We start from the raw sequence: 18,517 nt of genomic DNA, 5'->3' as shown, positions 1-18,517 counted from the left end.
CGGAGCAAAAACTACAGATTTTCCAAAAGTTTCTCGTAGAATTGAGTGGTTTTCTGATAACAGTGTGCCACAGCTCCGCATTTTAGAGGCAGAGGAAAACATATCGTTTTCATTGAAAATCTCGCCTTTGAAGTCTGAACTCTTGAGCGGGTCGATTACTGAATCGTTATCGAATCAGATCGATCGATAAATCCCTATCTTGGCAATGCTATGTATCGATCATATTGGTTCGATAGCGATTCGATGTGAAGCTTTGCCGGCTCCCGATTACTGAGTCCCAAAAAGTATAACTCAGGGCTATTCGAAACTTCATTTTTGCCGGTTTATTATGTAACGATGGTATGAGAAGAATAACACGTCCCTCGACCGGAGACATTCCGAGATCTTCTCGTGAATTATTTATTATACAATGATTTGATTTGGAATAATATGTACAATTCGTTATATAATTTATTTGGATGCTTGTATTTGAAAGCATTTACCGAAATACGCGCACCACTGTACCGATGTAGGAATGATTATAATTTATTTTCGGGGGACGAATATATATTGACAAAAAGGTAAAATTAAAACACAGTGTGGCATCTCGATTGCGGTGTTTCAAAATTTAACCTCATATTTTAGTTTTTCTGGAAATTACGAACTATTATTGGTGTATTGAAAGTTCAAGGAATTTTCTCAAACGAGTGATAAAAGTCGCACAAAATTGTGTGTGAAAAAGACCGAAAGACGGTTCACTCAAAGCACGAGGAGACAACTTCAGCCGGTTTCAAAATTTGAAAAACTACAACTCCAATCAGGTATTTTTCAAAGCATAGAGGCAGGCACCGAATCATTTTTCTTTTCTTTCATTTTACGAACAATTGAACATAGAAAATCTAATGATTTAACTTACTTGCTTTCTAAATTATTATTTCTCTTCGTTGGGGAAGGATTTAAATAAGGTAGAAACGTCACAAAAACACAACCAATCAGTGTCAATCATTTTTTATGAAAAAACCTTCCCCCTTTCAGCTTTAAAACCCTCGGATCTCATTCGAAAACAAATTACTTCCTATAACTTAATTTTGCGACAGCTTGCATTCCACGGGAACGTCGAATAAATTACAGCGTGTACAACTTCCCGATGGAAAACCAAAATCCTTATAACTTGGAAACTTTCGAATTTCGCAAATCAATTCCCCCCGAATTTTTGATTTGGGGAAACTCGATCATTTTTGCCTCAAGGAGGAAATCCGAGTCAGTCGAGGGCCTTGTTTCCACGGGACATTTCGTGGGATCTGTCCCAGGGAAAAATCTCACAAGTTGGGAAAAAGATTGAGTAAGTCAATACTAATCAGAGTGCCAACTAAGGGTTATTGTGGAGTCCCGAGAACGTCTTAAAGAGAAGAAAGAGACAATTTGCTGTGTTGTTAAGCGGGAAAACAGCCCACAAGTTTCATTCTTGCGATGGAGAATTTGCAGATGTCTGAAATCTGATGAATTTCGCAGATAATGGGAAACTACAGAGTGAACTGAACACGAGGATACCCTTGGTTCATGAATTGAACAATTATCAGAGAAGATATGACAAAATGATCTACCCTGCTAAAATACGTGTGTTTAAATGGGAAATGCCACCAGATGACGTCACTAGGCGGTGAATTTTTTCACTACTAAGTCTGTTTTTGTACTATATCCATATTAGAAAAAAATTACAAAAACTACTGCGAATCAGCTCTTCGAGGACTTTCAAATGAAGCAATAACACGAGTGCATGCAAATCCTCCATTCGAACTTGTGAAAAATCCCGTGGAACGTCCCGTGGAGACAAGACGGAAAGCAAGTCAGTTTTTCGGCTGAACCCCGGCTCTGAAAGCAAACAAACACCACTCCAGCGTCGCAGTTAATTACAATCCCGGAGCGTTTTCCTTTCGGCATGCATTGTCCCGGGGCGCCGGCCGGTAATTGGTCGATTGTCCGGGGCGCCCGTCGTCGAAAGCGTTTGAAATTGACATGGAAATGACTCACCAACGGGTTTAAAACTACAGAGTTCGATCGGAACCGTGCGCCACCTCTTCTTAGCCTTCTTACCCATGTGATGAGCACATCGACACCTCTCGGATGAAACACGCACGCACAGACTGACTGGGCCGGGCCGGGTCCCGGAGCGACGTCGCTGCCGGCGCGGCGCGGCGGGCGACGCACCTGGCGCGCAGGTCCCCTCCGACGATGGCACCGCGCTCTCACGTCACATCTGCAAAGCAAACATCTCAATTAGTGTTTAACGCCATTAAATCACTGGATACATTTAACAGTTTCATTGCCGCTTAATTGGGGTTTTTCAGGGATACAGCCCTGTCGAGCTTGTTAATCTGCCCACTTGAGCACCGGGCCACGCCGTGCGCCGCGTCGAGCGTCGCGGCGCCCCTCGCCTCCGCCGACGCCTTCCTTCCGCCCGGGGCTCGCGTTTTCCTCGGAAAATCCGTCGCTCCCCAATCGGAGGAACGAAACTACATTTTTGGCTCGTCTGAAAAAGCACGTATGTGCCTAGGGAGACTAGTGGCACTTGCGTTGTTTTTAGACCGGGCTAGAATTTGTAGTTCCAAGTTGCAAGGTGTAGTCCAATTAAGCTAAGACTGTAGCCACACCGAAAAAAATGGTATGCTGTTTTTGCACCTAGGATGTCAAAAATGCGTCTGGTCATCCTAAGATGCTACCTGATTGCCCACGCAGTTGAATTTGCATTCGCAGGATGTAAAGTTAACTGCGGGGGCAGCAAAGGCAGCATTTTGGGATCACCAGACACATTTTTGATATCCTAGGTGCTAAAACAACATACTATTTTTTCAGTGACTGTGTCATAACTGAGGGACTGTGCTATTTGGGCAGCGGGGCCAGTCGTAATGTAAGAGTTCTTTTTTATTTTATTAAGTTTTTTTAGATTTACTATTCTTGCCACACAAGAGGTTTCTTTCGGCAATGTGCTCTTGTAGTGACTGCATACTGTTTTTTGTTAAGCTTTTCATTGAATATATATATCTATCTATCTATCGATGTATCTATGTATCTATCTATCTATCTATCTATCTATCTATCTCTCTACATTTGGACGTATTTATGCTAAAAACAACAATGTACAAGTGGAAAGATGGGGTATGCTCGTGGTGAGCTGGGTGAGAAACAATGTAAAAAAGGATATAGTTCCTTTTGGGAAAATTAATAAGTCGGGATTTTCAATTAAATCAAGAGAAACTGAGCGCTAACTCGTGAGCCGTGGGCATGTGACAAGAGCGTTAGGGGCAGGGCTCATGAGTTAAAGACTGACGACAGACGACCTAGTCGTCGTCGCTCCCTTCGCTTGTCGTCGAGCCGCGGTCCTCACCGTTGACGTCACTGGCGCTTTTAAATTCCCATTCATTCTCATGGCCCGAGCACTAACGAGCACACCCCATCTTTCCACTTGCACATAGTTCCATTTAGCCTAAATACGTCCATTTGGACGTACTCCTGCGAAACGTAACTAGAGTCAGTTGGAAAAGATGCACAGGAGAAAAAAGTTACGGGCTACAAAGACATACCGTCCGTTCACGGCTCAGAGGCCGAAAGTTCCGGGTGCTACGCCCGGAACGGTACGTCTATATAGCCCGTGAGTACGGCTTCCACGGCCGGAATTTATTTTCAGTGTGGAGTGCGCTCTCGTGGCAGTTGCAGAAGAAATCATGTAAAAGAGGGCGTGATTTCCTTCGGGGAAATGGAAAAGCGGGATTTTTTTATAAAATCAAACGGCACTGAGCGCCAACTGTGTGCGGCACTCATGAGCCTCGGGCCGTGAAAAGCTCAGACTTTGCTCTGTGGATAGTTGTATTGATGGGTCAATTGTACTGAATCGTGTTTTGATGCTCACAAAAAAAAAAAAAAAAAAAAAAAAAAAAAAAAAAAAAAAAAAAAAAAAAAAAAAAAAAAAATTACCCTGTAAGATAATGATTCCATCAGCGATCTACGTTCAAATCCAAGGGTGCATCACCCTCAAAGATAATAATATGGCGTCATCCACAACAGTTTTGTATATTGCACTTGTTCCTTCCCCGATGGTTTCATCAACGATGATCACTCTACTCCCCCGGTGACATGTCGAAACTTCTACTTTCAAAACCCACCCTCCAACCCCTGAAATCACCATTTTATTGGCTGTTGACCAACTTGCTAAGAAATTCGTTTCACGAGCACGCCACTGCTTTGAAAAGATTGGCATACCGATCAACGTGCAGCTGAAGAGCTACCAAGCGGCGAATATGAGCCTCTCTGATATAAAAGATGCAAGAACTACGATCTTTGCCGGAATACCAGCGAAAGGTTCAAGTTTTATTCGCCATGATTGTGTAACCTAGATTAGGTTGGGTTAGGTTAGGTTGGGTTGTGCAATCGAGCAGGAAAATGCATACCGGAAACTGGCCGACTTTTTACCGGCCTGACCTACCTTACACTTCTGCCTCGAGTGCCATGCCAAGAATTGCTTAGAGTTCAAAGCGCGGTAGCTAGCCGTACGGATCTCCATGTATTTGATTTGGGACTTCTTAATTGACTTGAGCATTCAGAGAGGCTTCACATGATGTGTCTCTATAGATACTGACCACGAGACAAGGGACCGAAATACTTACATGTGAGTCATTGATGCCACGACTGCATAAAGGTGGGCATGTTTTATAAATGTTTTGGCAAAATAAACCTCCAAAAATACCAAACCAAACAGGAGTCGTAGTCGCAACAGTTATACACATATTTAAACATCCTTTGAGAAGTATCAAATATAAAAATAAAATTGAAACTAATGAAAAGTGAATTTCGGACCACTATGCTACGAATTGTTTAGTATTTTTTTTTTTATTTCGGACTTGCGCCTTTCGGACTTGCGCCATCATCAGAGGGAACACATCGGAGTTAAGTATGTACAGACTTGGTTACAATTCGTATATTCACTAATAAATTATTATATATAAAAAAAAGTATGTACAGACATAGTTAATTACTACAATTATCTACAGCAATCAAACCACACCGACTACAAAGATACAAACACAAAAAAGCAAAAAGCCAAGCAAACTTGGATTGTTTGTTTTCATTTGCAATTGCGAATGTAAGTTGAACTAGCTAATTATTGTGTCTTTTATTATTTGTATAAACTTGAAGATGTAATCATGTAGAATCATGTAGTTTCCTTGACTTTTTGCTGTTTTGTGTTTGTATCGTTGTAGTCGGTGTGTTTTGATTGCTGCACATAATTGTAGTAATTAACTTTGTTTGTACATACGTAACTTTGATGTGTTCTCTTTGATGATGGTGCAAGTCCGAAAGGCCTAAGGTATGAAATCAATGATAAAAAATTCGCAGCATAATTGGAAAAGTATAAAATAATAATCATAAATAAAAATAAAAAAAGCGAGCAAACGAGGAGCAAAATTGCGAATCGACGTGAAGAACAATTTGGAGGGGGGGAGGGGGGTTTCTCAGATAGCACTTCATACATTGTCACACCAATAGTCGAGAATTCCTCCATACCAGGTGAGTTTAGCGATCGTCCATGCATCAAACTTTATGAGGACGACCATTTTTAACCAAAATAATTTCCAACAATTTGAAAATGTGAGATCCTCTTTTAGTTCTTCTTATTTTTTTTTTGTAGCGTAACCACACACTTATGCTTTAGCTTTCCTCCTCCGGTGATTAGTCTTGTATCACCAGCTCTCGCTGTGACACTTTTGGGGAGCATGGAAACGCCTTCAATCTCGCCGCATAGGCAAAAAAACATACCGCAGAGAACGAATAGTTATCTCTCAAAAAACACTCATTTGAACCGCTCTGTAAGCCCCGATTGAACCGATGAACGATGTTATTAGCCAATGGGCCTGTTGCAAACTTCAGCTAGAGCAAATAGAAGAGTTTATTTTATAAAAAAAGAGCTTAAAAATCAGGAAGAGCGCATCGGGAAAGTATAAAATAAACTTCTAGGTTCACAATTTCCGTGAGAAATATGCGTTTTTTAAGCTCCCCGCTTGAAAAATCACACACAGGTGAACATTTCGTCAGAAGATTGTTCCCTCCAACCTTTGCGCACCAGGATGCTATCCAGTGTTCGAAACTCACCTTTGAGTTTTAGGAGCCATGTGACGCATCAAGCTCGATTTTTAGGGGCCATTGATGATTTTTTAAGGGCCAGATTAACTTTTTGCCCATATATCACGGCACATTTAGTGAAAAGTTAGACGCGAGATGTTTTAGTCACAGAACTAGTAACCGTAACTTGGGGGAAATTTCGAAAATCCACCAAACAGAAAAATTAGGATTTTTTTTGGGGGGGGAGGGGAGGGAGGAGCAATTTTTTGGGGGCAACAATGGCGCAGAACTTTCATTTTTACGGCGCCATGACCGATTTCTTAGGCGCATTTGGCGCGTTGGCGCCTGTAAGTTTCGAACACTGATGCTACTCAATCGACGCCAACTCGCCAAAACGCACCCGCCAAGACGCGAGTGTATCAGCTGCCGCGGCGCCGCTGGATCTATGGCGCGAAATTTGAATCTTAACAACACTGATAAAAAAGATTGGTAGAATTTACCATTCCTTGACGCTGTATTTCACAGAGCGTCAATTTTGAGTCAATTCTGCCAGAAGAAATGTAAGCGTTCATGGCCGGATTTACCTACTTGCCGCCCATGGGCCGCCTGTATTTTGCCGCCCTCTTCTCATTCATTTTGAAACATCAATAAAAACCATCGAGTGAACGTGCCGGAGGGAGAAGGGTGCATAAGACGCGTTCACTCGTGTTAGACACATTTTTTGCGTAAGCCCTGTCAACACTACTAGCAAAAGTTCACGGAACTTCGCGCGAAAGTTCAGTTCCGTAAACCTATCTCTATGGGGACAAGGCCTTTCATTTGTAAGAAAAGAACTAAAAAATTAAGAAAGAACAAACATGAATGTGGTTTAATAATTTTAACTTCCGCCGCCGTGCCGCGCTGACAGCAATGTGTTTGGCGCAATGCGTGAAGTATTCATGTAGTCTTGTAGGCACTGTGCGTTTCACGCCGCGCCGACCGCTGTTGACCGTACTATGTTTGACGCAATGCGTGAAGTATTCATGCAGTCTCGTAGGCGCTAATATGTGTTACATGCCGACCGCCGCGTCGAGGGCTTCTCCTTTTCATCTCAAGTCCTCGTCATCATTTCTCTTTGCGCCGCGCCGCGCCCGACCAAATTACGCGTGTTTGGTTTCTCTCTTAACTCGACTAATTAAAGGTGCGCAGTTTTTTGTATCACCGAAATACGACAAAATTAGAATTAACGAACTTTCAGGAAATGAGAGATTTTGTCACCTTTCCTTGTTTGTAATTTTTTTCTGAATCATTCAAAAAAATCACAAAATTTGTCGCCCCCTAATTTTGCTGCCATGGGCCGCGGCCCATGTGGCTACCCCCTTAATCCGGCCCTGTAAGCGTTACTATATGTATACTGGTACAGGTAACCATTCCTCTAGCAGAATCGACCTGAAGATCGATAGAATGTACCATTCCTTCACGCTGTGAGAAATACGAAGGAATGGTAAATTCTGCCCATCTTTTTTTTTTCAGTGAACTTTGCAGTCTCGGCCGAAAACACTGGATCGTATTCTATACACCAAACGGGTGAGATTGTATCGATATCGATTGGTTCAAAACATAGCCTTAAAAGTCAATTGAGTTATCTGACGGGTTTTTTTGCGATAGACTTTTCATTCGTAAGATTACTTTTTTCCCAAGAGTAGTGGAACTGCTGCGAAATTTCTCATTTTCAGCTTTTCTGACGAATATCCTACAATTTTGATTTGAGGCTATATCCTATTGTTTTGCACCAAACGATACATCGAACCACCATCGAATACACTGAAAAAAAATTCTCGGCGTTTTTACCACGGTCCGTTGGTACCTTTACCATCTCAATTTTTTTTACCAATTATTGTTAATTTTACCAAGACAGACTGGTAAGCTCACCTAAAAGCCGGTATTTTTACGGTTTTTTTTCAGGTAAGGCATTTTTATTAGTAATCAATTCCCGGTAACTTTGCCATTTTATCTCGGTAACTCTACCACAGTCGATAAAAAATATTGGCGTTTTTACCAAGGTCCGGTAAAATTACCGAGAAAGTTAAATAATTTTACCGAGATTTCTCGGTGAAATTACCAATTCCATAAATGGTAATTTCACCAAAAAAAACTGGGATCGAATAGAACCCTGAATTCTTGGTAATTTTACCCTTTTCTTAGTAAATACACCGAGATTTTTTTTTCAGTGTACGATCCATGCGTGGAATTCATGTGACTTCAGGCGCTAGCGCGGAGCTCGTTGAGCGAGTGGAGCGACGCGGGTCACGTGGCGCTGGACGGGAAGCGCGAGTCAAACGCGGCCCGGCCGTCAATTAAATGTTTTGGTCACGTGACCCCGCCCCCCCCCCCCCCCCCCCCCCCGCGGCCCCTCAGGGCCGCGCTCCCCCCGAGATATAACGCCACCGGAGCATCATTCGCGATAGCTTTGACGACATGGCGCCCTCCTGACATCGACTTTTTTTCTCCGTCTTTTCGATACTGCAACTACTCCACGCACCACGAGCACTGTACGAGTGGCTGTTACGTATTCGAGTCTCGAAATTCCACCGAATTTTCCACTCCAACTCCTTCTCGTCTTCGCGATCTTATCTCCGGCCAAGGTGACGTCATCGCTTGAATACGGAATTCGCCGCGCCCTCCGTCGGAGATTTTCGTTTCAATCAATAACTGGGTTAAATTTTGCAGAAAAGGGACCAATTTTTTGTTGGAAAGAAGGGGTCTGTAATGAGAGATGGGACAGTGCCGATTCCCTGGGGGCTGATTATTAAAATTAGTAGACAAAGCTACACTGAAAAAAAAAAATCTCGGTGTATTTACTAAGAAAAGGGTAAAATTACCAAGAATTCAGGGTTCTATTTGATCCCAGTTTTTTCTCGGTAAAATTACCATTTATGGAATATCTCGGTAAAATTATTGAACTATCTCGGTAATTTTACTGGACCTTGGTAAAAACGCCAATATTTTTTATCGACTGTGGTAGAATTACTGAGATAAAACGGTAAAGTTACCGGGAATTGATTACCAATAAAAGTGGTATTCTTACCTGAAAAAAAACAGTAAAAATACCGGTTTTTAGGTAAGCTTACCAGTCTGTCTTTGTAAAATTACCTATAATTGGTAAAAAAGTGAGATGGTAAAGGTACCAACGGACCGTGGTAAAAACGCCGAGAATTTTTTTTCAGTGTATAGACAAAGAAGACAAAAAGGATATTGAGGAATCCTATTGGTGGAGGCGGGTGGTTGCAATGGACAAAGGAGGTAGGTAATAGACTAACTAACTCACGAGATACCCTACAGTTAGTCCATCACTTTCTCCCTTAGTCTATAGGAACCACCTATTTCAACCGACAGGATCGCTCCAGACTCCTTATGTCTTCTTCGTCTATCGCTTTGTCTATCAATTTCAACAATCAGCATGCTGGAAGGCTTCGAGAGGATACGAGACTTTGGCAGTTGTGTATTACGGACCACTGGAGAGCGCTGTGAAAGCAGCCCTAATTTAAGTAAAATATTTGATCTCAACTTTGTTTTATGATGAGTGAGAATGGACGGTGGGGTAAGCTCAGATCTATCACTGACTCAATTTTTCCCAATATATGACTTGGCCAGGGCCGGATTTACCTACTTGCCGCCCATGGGCCGCTAGTATTTTGCCGCCCCCTTATTCTCATTCGTTTTGAAACATCAATGAAAACCATCAAATGAACGTGCCAGCGGGGGAGGGGTGCATAAGACGCCTTTACTGACGTTGAACACATTTTTTAGGAAAGCCCTGTCAACACTACTAGCAAGAGTTCACGGAACTTTGCGCAAAAGTTAAGTTTCGTAAACCCATCTCTGTGTGGACGAGGCCTTATTCATAAGAAATGAACGAAAAAATTATGAAAGAACAAACATAAATGTGGATTAATGATTGTAACTTCCGCCGCCGCGCCTCGCAGACCGCGGTGTGTTCGACGCAATGCGTGAAGTATTCACGCAGTCTTGTAGGCGCTATGCTATGCGTCTCCCGCTGATCTTGTCTCTGCGCTGATCGCACCGTGTTTGCCGCAATGCGTGAGGTATTCATGCATTCTTGTAGGCGCTAATATGTGTTACATGCCGATCGCCGCCCCGAGGGCTTTTCCTTTTCATCTCAAGTCCTCGTCATCATTTCTCTCTAGGTAAGTCCAGGCCCAATTGCGTGTTTGGTTTCTCTCTTAACTCGACTAATTAAAAGTGCTGCCTCTTGTATCACTGAAAGACGACAAAAATAGAAATTACTATTCTCTCAGAAAATTAGAGATTTTGTCGCCTTTTCTCGTTTGTAATTTTTTTTTCTAAATCCGATTTTTTTTTAATACGTACATTTAAAAAAATTGCAAAATTTGCCGCCCCCTATGGATTTGCCGCCATGGGCCGCGGCCCATGTGGCCACCCCCTTAATCCGGCCCTGGCTCCATTCTGTTTCATCCAGTCCACCCGTGAATTTTCCAAAACGAAAGGCCTCCAAATCATTCCGGATCTGGTATCGTCACCTTCCAGGCAAAGTATCACAAGCGCCATGCGACGTTTAAAAATTTCCGCCGCCATTTTATTTTTTTACTGAGAAATTGTTGGTTGAATCTGTACGAAAATTTCACTAAATTTTATCGGCAGCACAAAGAAAATTCGGTGTAATTTTCGGACAGCTTCGTTGAACAATTTCTCTGTAAAAAAATATAATGGCGGCGGAAATTTTTAAACGTCGCATGGCGCTTGTGATACTTTGCCTGGAAGGTGACGGTATGTATTAGTCGCTCTCACAGCGCACTTGGGCGCTCTGCAACGCCAAACCACCACGGGAATCATCAAGACTGAGCTTCCCCGGAGACTGGCATCCCTTCATCTCTTCTTGGATGCTTTCAATCCCCATTTTAACCGGACTTTTGACGCCTACCTGGAGAAACTCACTCAAACACCTTTTTCCAGGTATCGACAACCTGGTATCGATCATCCTCTGCACATCCCCGATACCAGAACATTTTTTAGTCACAATTCGTAGTCTCCCTCACGAAAGAACGTAACCACACTTCAATGTTGCCCAATTTCCTCTCGCAAATTGCATTTTTACAGCGAGAATTTTGGGAATTTCTGACTGAAAGTCTCACTGATTTTTCCTATGATCTCATGCAAAAATCAGAAACATTTTAGACCGAAATTGCACAAGACAATCTTGTTCCTTCGTTTGGGAAACGACAAATTGGACTGCATTTTGCAATTCGGAGCTATAAATTCTGTCTCATCTGGAACATACAGAATGACAGAAGGAGCGGAGAAAGGAATTTGAGAATGAGCCGATCAAAGATTACGAAATACGTTCTTTTTGTGTAAACTTCATTCCCGTTTGTGACTCCATGAGGGGGTGTTGTCTTAACTCTCAGTATAAAGGGGCTCTACAGAAATCCATCTCTGTCGCCTTGAGCATTGCTGGAGTCCGATTATTCCCGACGTAAAGGCGGATGACGGCTTTAAAGGTGGCTGCGGTGAGATGTAACAACTGTAAACATGAAAGAAGCTTCTGGTTTGTTCCACGATGGACGGCGCGGCGCGGCGGCGCGCGGCGCCGGCGTCGCGACGCAGCGCGGTGCGGTGCGGGCGGGCGGGCGGGCGGGCGGGCGGGCGGGCGGGCGGGCGGGCGGGCGGGCGGGCGGGCGGGCGGACGGGCGGGGACAGCCGAAAACCGCGGCCGGGCAAGAGAGCATGCCGAGCGTTTATTTTTAAAAGAGTAACACGATAAATCAATCAGTCATCCCGGCGCAGACCGACCACTCGTCCGATGCTCACTCTCTGACGTCCCGCGAGCAATTTGTCAAAAGGAACCGGTGAGTTATAATAATCGGAGGTGGAACTGTGTAGAAGAGTCCCTTTATACTGAGAGTCAAGACAATGTGAATCCATTTCTGATTGGTTCCCGTATTTTAGGCCTTCACAGTGTCACAAACGGGAATAAAGATTACATTTTCACCGATTGCAAAGATTATAATCTGGAATGGACCAGGGAATAACGGGTTCGGCAAGGAACAAACGGAATGAGAGAAGGAACGGAGAAAGGAATTTGAGAATGGGCCGATTAAAGATTACGAAAAACGTTCAATTTCTGTAATCTTTATTCCCGTTTGTGACTCCATGAGGGGTAGTTGTCTTGACTCTCAGTATAAAGGGACTCTAGAACTGTTCTTCTGGATGAGGCGTGGAATGCAATACAGATATATTGCTATCATACATATTAGAGTACCGAGTACCTCGGTAGAGTCCCTTTACACTGAGAGTCAAGCCAACATCCCCTTATGGAGTCAGAAACGGGAATAAAGATTACAGAAACTGAACGTTTTTTGTAATCTTTGATCGGCCCATCCTTAAATTCCTTTCTCCGTCCCTTCACTCATTCCGTTTGTTCCTTGCCGAACCCGTAATTCCCTGGTCCATTCCAGATTATAATCTTTGGAAACGGTAAAATGTAATCTTTATTCCCGTTTGTGACACTGTGAAGGCCTAAAATACGGGAACCCATCAGAAATGGATTCACGTTGTCTTGACTCTCAGTATACAGGGACTCTAGTATACGGGAGAGTATTGCCATCTCTGTGCCGCTCTCTGATTGGTTCAACAGTTTTAGGCTACCGTGGAGCTCAAACATTGGACCAATGTATACAAACCCGACCCAGAGGAACACGGACTATCAGCTAGGAAATGAATCACAATCACGCTCAAAAATTAATTTTCGGCAAAAATATCCACCCTGGTAAAAAATGGCGATAGGACTGCGTTTTAAAATACCATAGGAGTACTTAAAGCCGACTGAAGAAAGCGATAGACAATCATATAGCTGGCTGTAGAAAGTGGAAAAAATCGTACGGCCGGGCTACAAGAAGCGATAAAAAAATTAAACAGCCGGGCTATATAGTTCCTGTCGCCGAGCTTTACACTTTATCTCCTGGCTGTTGCTTTTTCGCCATCGGCTATAAAAGGCTATAAGAAATTGTGTAGAAATTCGTGTGCTTTGTAAATCCTTAAGTTTGTACGGAATCACCATAATATTTACATTTAATATTTATTACATCCTATTTTTCTTTACTACTTATTTGTTTTCGTCAATTAAAATGAGAATAATCCATACAGAGTGTGCAAACATTTCAAAGTCGTGAGTTGAACAACGCTGACTCCACGAGATTAAATAGTAGAGCCTACACAAAGCGGAGCGGCGCGCGGCGGCGCACTGGCGCCTACAAACCTAACAGGGATACTTCACGCATTGCGCAATGCGTGCAGTATCCCTGTTAGGTTTGTAGGCGCCAATGCGCGTTTCGCGCTTGCTGCCCGCCCGCTGCGCCGCGCCGCAGCGTACCACGGCGCTTGAAGCAATTATTTCACACCAGAGGTATTGCACAGTATCGTACGAAATTGAAGGCGCTCCGACATATTAGGAATGGCAGGCATCCTTCAAAAGCACGGAGCTTTCCTCGCAAAAAAATCAAGATGTTACGGCCAAAAAAGAGAGCGGTAGTCCAAAAACTCACTAAGTCCTAGCATCCGTAATTAGTAACGTTTAGCATATACTTTATCGTCAGGCTGTTGCTTAATCGCCATCGGCTATAAAAGGCTACCTATAAGAAATTGTGTTACCGGCTATAGAAGCCATTGGAAATATTACAGTCGGCTGTAGGTCTATGGTATTTTGGAACACAGATTCTACTGCCAATTTTTACCAGGGCATCAAAGTTCGTTCCGAACTCAATTCAAAAGTTGGACTCACAAAAATATGACGATCTCGATAATTGAGCTCTCTTGGACTCCCGAAAAATCACTGCATTAGTGTTCATTGTCGGATCAATAATGGTACGAGACCTCACAAAAAGTGAAACATTATGATATTGCCGTTTGAGAGCACTTCACTTACCACGCCTTGACCGCCGAGCTAAGGAGAAACGCCATATAAACTGTTGGATGTTGCCGAATTTCTTCTAATAAATACGAGTTCTCTGGAAGAAATAGAATTTTTCTCAATTTTTTGCAGGGTTATACTCCGATTTCATTCCAAAGTATACCTAAAATTTTTAAGTAAAAATATACATATCTACCTGACATATCGACAAAGTTAAATTCTTAGAGGGGGGGGGGGAGGATTTTGGCAACATTTGAGCTATTATACGACGTTTTTCCCAGAGACGGCAGTAGAGACAGTGCCTCGCATGGGTGCTAGGAAAAAACGCTGCATGAGCCTTCAGAAGTTGCAAAATTTCCTTTCGCAAATGAATTTCTTCTCCAATTTTTCGAAGAATTTCGATTGAAATCTAACGTAAAAAGTCTAAAAATTTCGAGGAAACATACTCATAAATTTCTTCAAAAATGAATATTTTTGGAGAGGAAATTTGGCAACATTCGAATGCTCATACGGTATTTCTACTTAGCAGGGCAGTAATGCTCGGAGTATTTAACCAGATCGGTAAATATTGGGTGCCATAGAAGTCAGAGTGGGACGTGTTAATTGACTTCATAACACGGCGCCAGGCACTCCTGTTAGCATATCAGCCCGATTGCCTCTATGAGAAGAACCACTGAAGGAAGCCAACAAGACCAAACCAAATTACTCTTTGAAGGAGCGATTCCATGTTGCAACGTGCTTTGTGCATTGAGAATATGCCACTACATTGAATGAACTGCCTACTCGTTTGGTTTTACAGAAAAGGAGCGGGTGGGACCCTTAAAATAGTATTGCATGAGGCAATTCATTAAAAAAAAAAAAAATAAAAATAAAAAAAAAAAAAAAAAAAAAAAAAAAAAAAAAAAAAAAATGAACACTGCTGTAGATTGTCGGACTGGGTGACTGAAGTGTTCAATCACGAATTGGTTAAAAAAACCGAAGTACGGTTTCTGTTCGACAAAGGAACATGTTTTTGCCTCTCATTTCAAAAGCCCTGGATAGACGATCAAATTCCGAACCAATTCCGATCAAAGTAGACATGCTGATGACTGGTGGTCACCATCTACCCACGGGAAACATTTCTGCCAAGTTTTCATTTTAAAATGAAGCAAATTAATGAGTTGGACGTATTTATGCGAAAAGGCGCTAAACGCCATTTCCAAACTTCTCAGTAAAGCAAGTTTGACTAAAACAATTGGCGTTTCCGTACTAATGGACCGATTTTGGTTTACTTTAGCTTGTTTGAAAGCTGAAGAGTTCCTCTAATTACGTACGTTGCCAAAATTAGGAAAAAATGCATATTAAGCGAGATATAGGGGGTTTTTGCACGTAGGTCCATTTGATTTAATGCGCTAACCCGGATTCCGAATTAAATCAAAAGGCGCTATCTCCACTTGAATCACTTGATTGACGCGCGCGCGGCGAAGCTTGGTGGAAACTTGGTGAAATTTGGTACCGGGGGGTATTTTTGGACGGGAAACTCGAATTTCGGGTCAAATTTTGAAAATTCAGAAATCCAAGATGGCGGACATGGCCTAAAATGCTATCTCGGCCCCTATCCAGCCGATCTTGGTGAAACTTGGTGTCAGGGGGTATTTTCGGACGGGAAACTCGAATTTCGGGTCAAATTTTGAAAATTCAGAAATCCAAGATGGCGGACATGGCCTAAAATGCTATCTCGGCTCCTGTCCAGCCGATCTTGGTGAAACTTGGCATCGGGGAGTATTTTCGGACGGAAAACTCGAATTTCGGGTCAAATTTTGAAAATTCAGAAATCCAAGATGGCGGATGTGGCTTAAAATGATATCTATTTCTTAAACAAACGCACTACACGTCTAGAATGGCCGCCAATGAACCTGCGTAAAGCGCACGGGCCGGGTTGTGAAGGCCGGAGGTGGTGGGAGCCCAAATATACCTACCTAACCTCAATCTGCTTTCCCGCTGCATCTTGCCAATGTGGATGAGATGTGGAAATTTCCACGTTTGTAAACTTTAAATATATGGCACTCTACACGGAGAAAAAAACTCGTGCGTGGGACCCGAAGTTTGGGTCATATGGACCTCTGAAGTTTTCGGATTGAGCATCTGAACACTTTAGGTCTAGCTGTCGAGGTTCGGATCACACATCTGAAACTTCAGTTCTTACGTCTGAAGTCTTCGGGTGTGAGAACCGAAGTTTTTCGGATGTGAGAACCGAAATTTTCGGATGTGAAAACCGAAGTACTTTAGATGTAAGAACTGAAGTTTCAGATGTGTGATCAAAACCTCAGCAGCTGGACCGAAAGTGTTCAGATGCTCAATCCGAAAACTTCACAGATCCATATGACCTAAACTTCGGGTCCCACGCACGAAGTTTTTTTCTCCGTGTACGTTCACAATACACCGCCTCGTCGAGGTGCGTGGTTTACCTAGCAGCGTCGGATCGTGAATTCCCTTCATGTGCTGATTACCTATGTTAAAATTTTCGTATCTAAATAAAACAGTTTCTGTTGTCATTTTGAGCCCCTAATACCGAACTTCACACAAACGATTCAGGCATTGAGCTATTGTTGAAGGCCACATCCGCCATATCGGAGTTTAAAATTTTAACAATGAGGTTATTCAGTAATTTTTAATTTTTGCATTTTTTTGGAGGATTGAGTACGCACAGTTCGCTGGAATTTTCTCCGATTTTTTGAAACATTATTAACCCACGGAAAACAAGTTCGAAGTTGCGTATTCTGAGCTCCCATTTAAACTCGCGTCTCCGAGGAAGTCACCCGCCCGGCAAAATTACGTTGTGGCAACGTTGCCAAAACGTTGCATTTTCGCCATTTACGTATTCGGGCAACGTTGTGGTAACGTTGCCACAACGTGTAATTTTGTCAGCTTGCATGAACGTAATTGGCAATGTGTCTGCAATGTGTTTTAGCAACATAATGGGAATGTTGCAAAAATACGTTTTAGCAACATAATGGGAATGTTGCAAAAATACGGTGAAAAAATTTCGGTGATTTATTTTAGGAGTACTCTGCATTTTTACTCCTAGAAGTCAATGTGGACCGCAGAGAAGCGTTTCTTAGGCACCCGAAATTCACTCTAAGTCCGATAGTAGCTGCGCTCCGCCCGGGTTCCCAAGCGGGCTCCCATCGAAGTACTAACTACGCCCGACGTTGCTGAAATTCAGTGATCGCCCGTGTGTCGCTGCCACTCAGCTACGGACGCTCGCGTGATAGTGTTTGGTTATTTAGCATTAATAAACATCCCTAGATCTGGTTCAATGATAGAAAGCAATGATATTCTTGCATTTCTGTGCATAATTCTACAACGAAGGATACTGAACATAATATTAGGAAGATCAAGTTTTTAAAAAAAAGGAGTATGAAAAAAAAATTAAAAAAGAATTGAATAAATATATTCATTTTATATAAATAAAATTATTATTATTTTAATTATTTATTTAATTATATTATAATTATTTTTTATTATTATAATTATTTGGTATTTTTATTTTGTATTCAATTATTTTCTAATTATTATATTTATTTTTTTATTTTATTTTTTATTTTTAAATTATTTTTTTATTTTTTTTTAATTTTATCTTCATTTGTATATTTTTATTGTTAATTTTTTTATTTTTTTAATTATCTATCAATTAATTTTTGTTTATTTTTGTATATACATATACATATTTTTGCGACATTGTATGAGGGCGCATTCCCTTATATTGATTGGAGAAAATCATCTGTTGAGAAACAACAGAAAGGAGAACACCTGAAACGGTGGAAAAGTGTCCCCTCCGATTTGCAGCACAGCATCTGCTTGACCTCACATCTGAGTTCTAAGACCAAAATTACACAGGGATTGATACCTCACATGACACTATATGCGCATTTTAAAAAACCGAAATTCCAGAGGCCTTATTATGGCCGCCATTTTGAAATTTAGGCATTTTGGGGGGTGTTCCGGGGTCGGACCGTGGTAAACTTTTGGTATGTTGTTCAGGAGGACCTACTGATGACGTTTACATAGGAAAAGTTTGTTCAGCAATTTGTTCCGGGTCAAATCGTGTTTCTCCCTGACTAATAATGTTTAACAACGTTGTCACAATATATCTAAGAAATATTTATTGAAACGTTTTTTAATAATGTTCCAGAAACATTTCTAAAAACGTTTTGAAAATATTGTCTAAAATATAATGTCAGGCAACATTGCTGAAACATTGCTTAAACGTTGCTGCTTTACCTTTACAAAGCAATATCATCAAAAATGTTGCCTTGCAACGTTGCGGCAACGTACACATTGCTCCCTTGCCGGGCGGGCAAGATGGGGCCTGACGAACCCCTAGGTGACGGTCACGCTTTTGACCACGTAATCCTTCCAGCGCGCTCTTAATACTCATGAATTTCTAAATACTGTTCCGATTCCAATAAAGTACCTAACAGTGATTTTAATGAAAATTAAGTGATTCCGATGGGT

The 18,517-nt window shown here is 42.0% G+C and overlaps 1 protein-coding gene across 2 annotated transcripts in view; it reads right to left on the bottom strand.

The window, feature by feature from the left end:
• LOC109042152 (uncharacterized) overlaps nt 1-18,517 on the bottom strand; it is a 179,480-nt gene that overhangs the window by 107,741 nt on the left and 53,222 nt on the right. For both annotated transcript variants that reach the window (XM_019058734.2, XM_072300287.1), the window contains exon 2: nt 2,011-2,236. In XM_019058734.2, the coding sequence (XP_018914279.2) occupies nt 2,011-2,077 (67 nt within the window). In that variant the 5' untranslated portion in view covers nt 2,078-2,236. The remainder of the gene's footprint in view (nt 1-2,010; nt 2,237-18,517) is intronic.

Source organism: Bemisia tabaci, chromosome 5 (genome assembly GCF_918797505.1).
Source record: "Bemisia tabaci chromosome 5, PGI_BMITA_v3".
Taxonomy (NCBI): Eukaryota; Metazoa; Arthropoda; class Insecta; order Hemiptera; family Aleyrodidae; genus Bemisia; species Bemisia tabaci.
The sequence above is the reverse complement of the archived record's forward strand: the minus strand, read 5'-3'. Positions and strand labels throughout refer to the sequence as shown.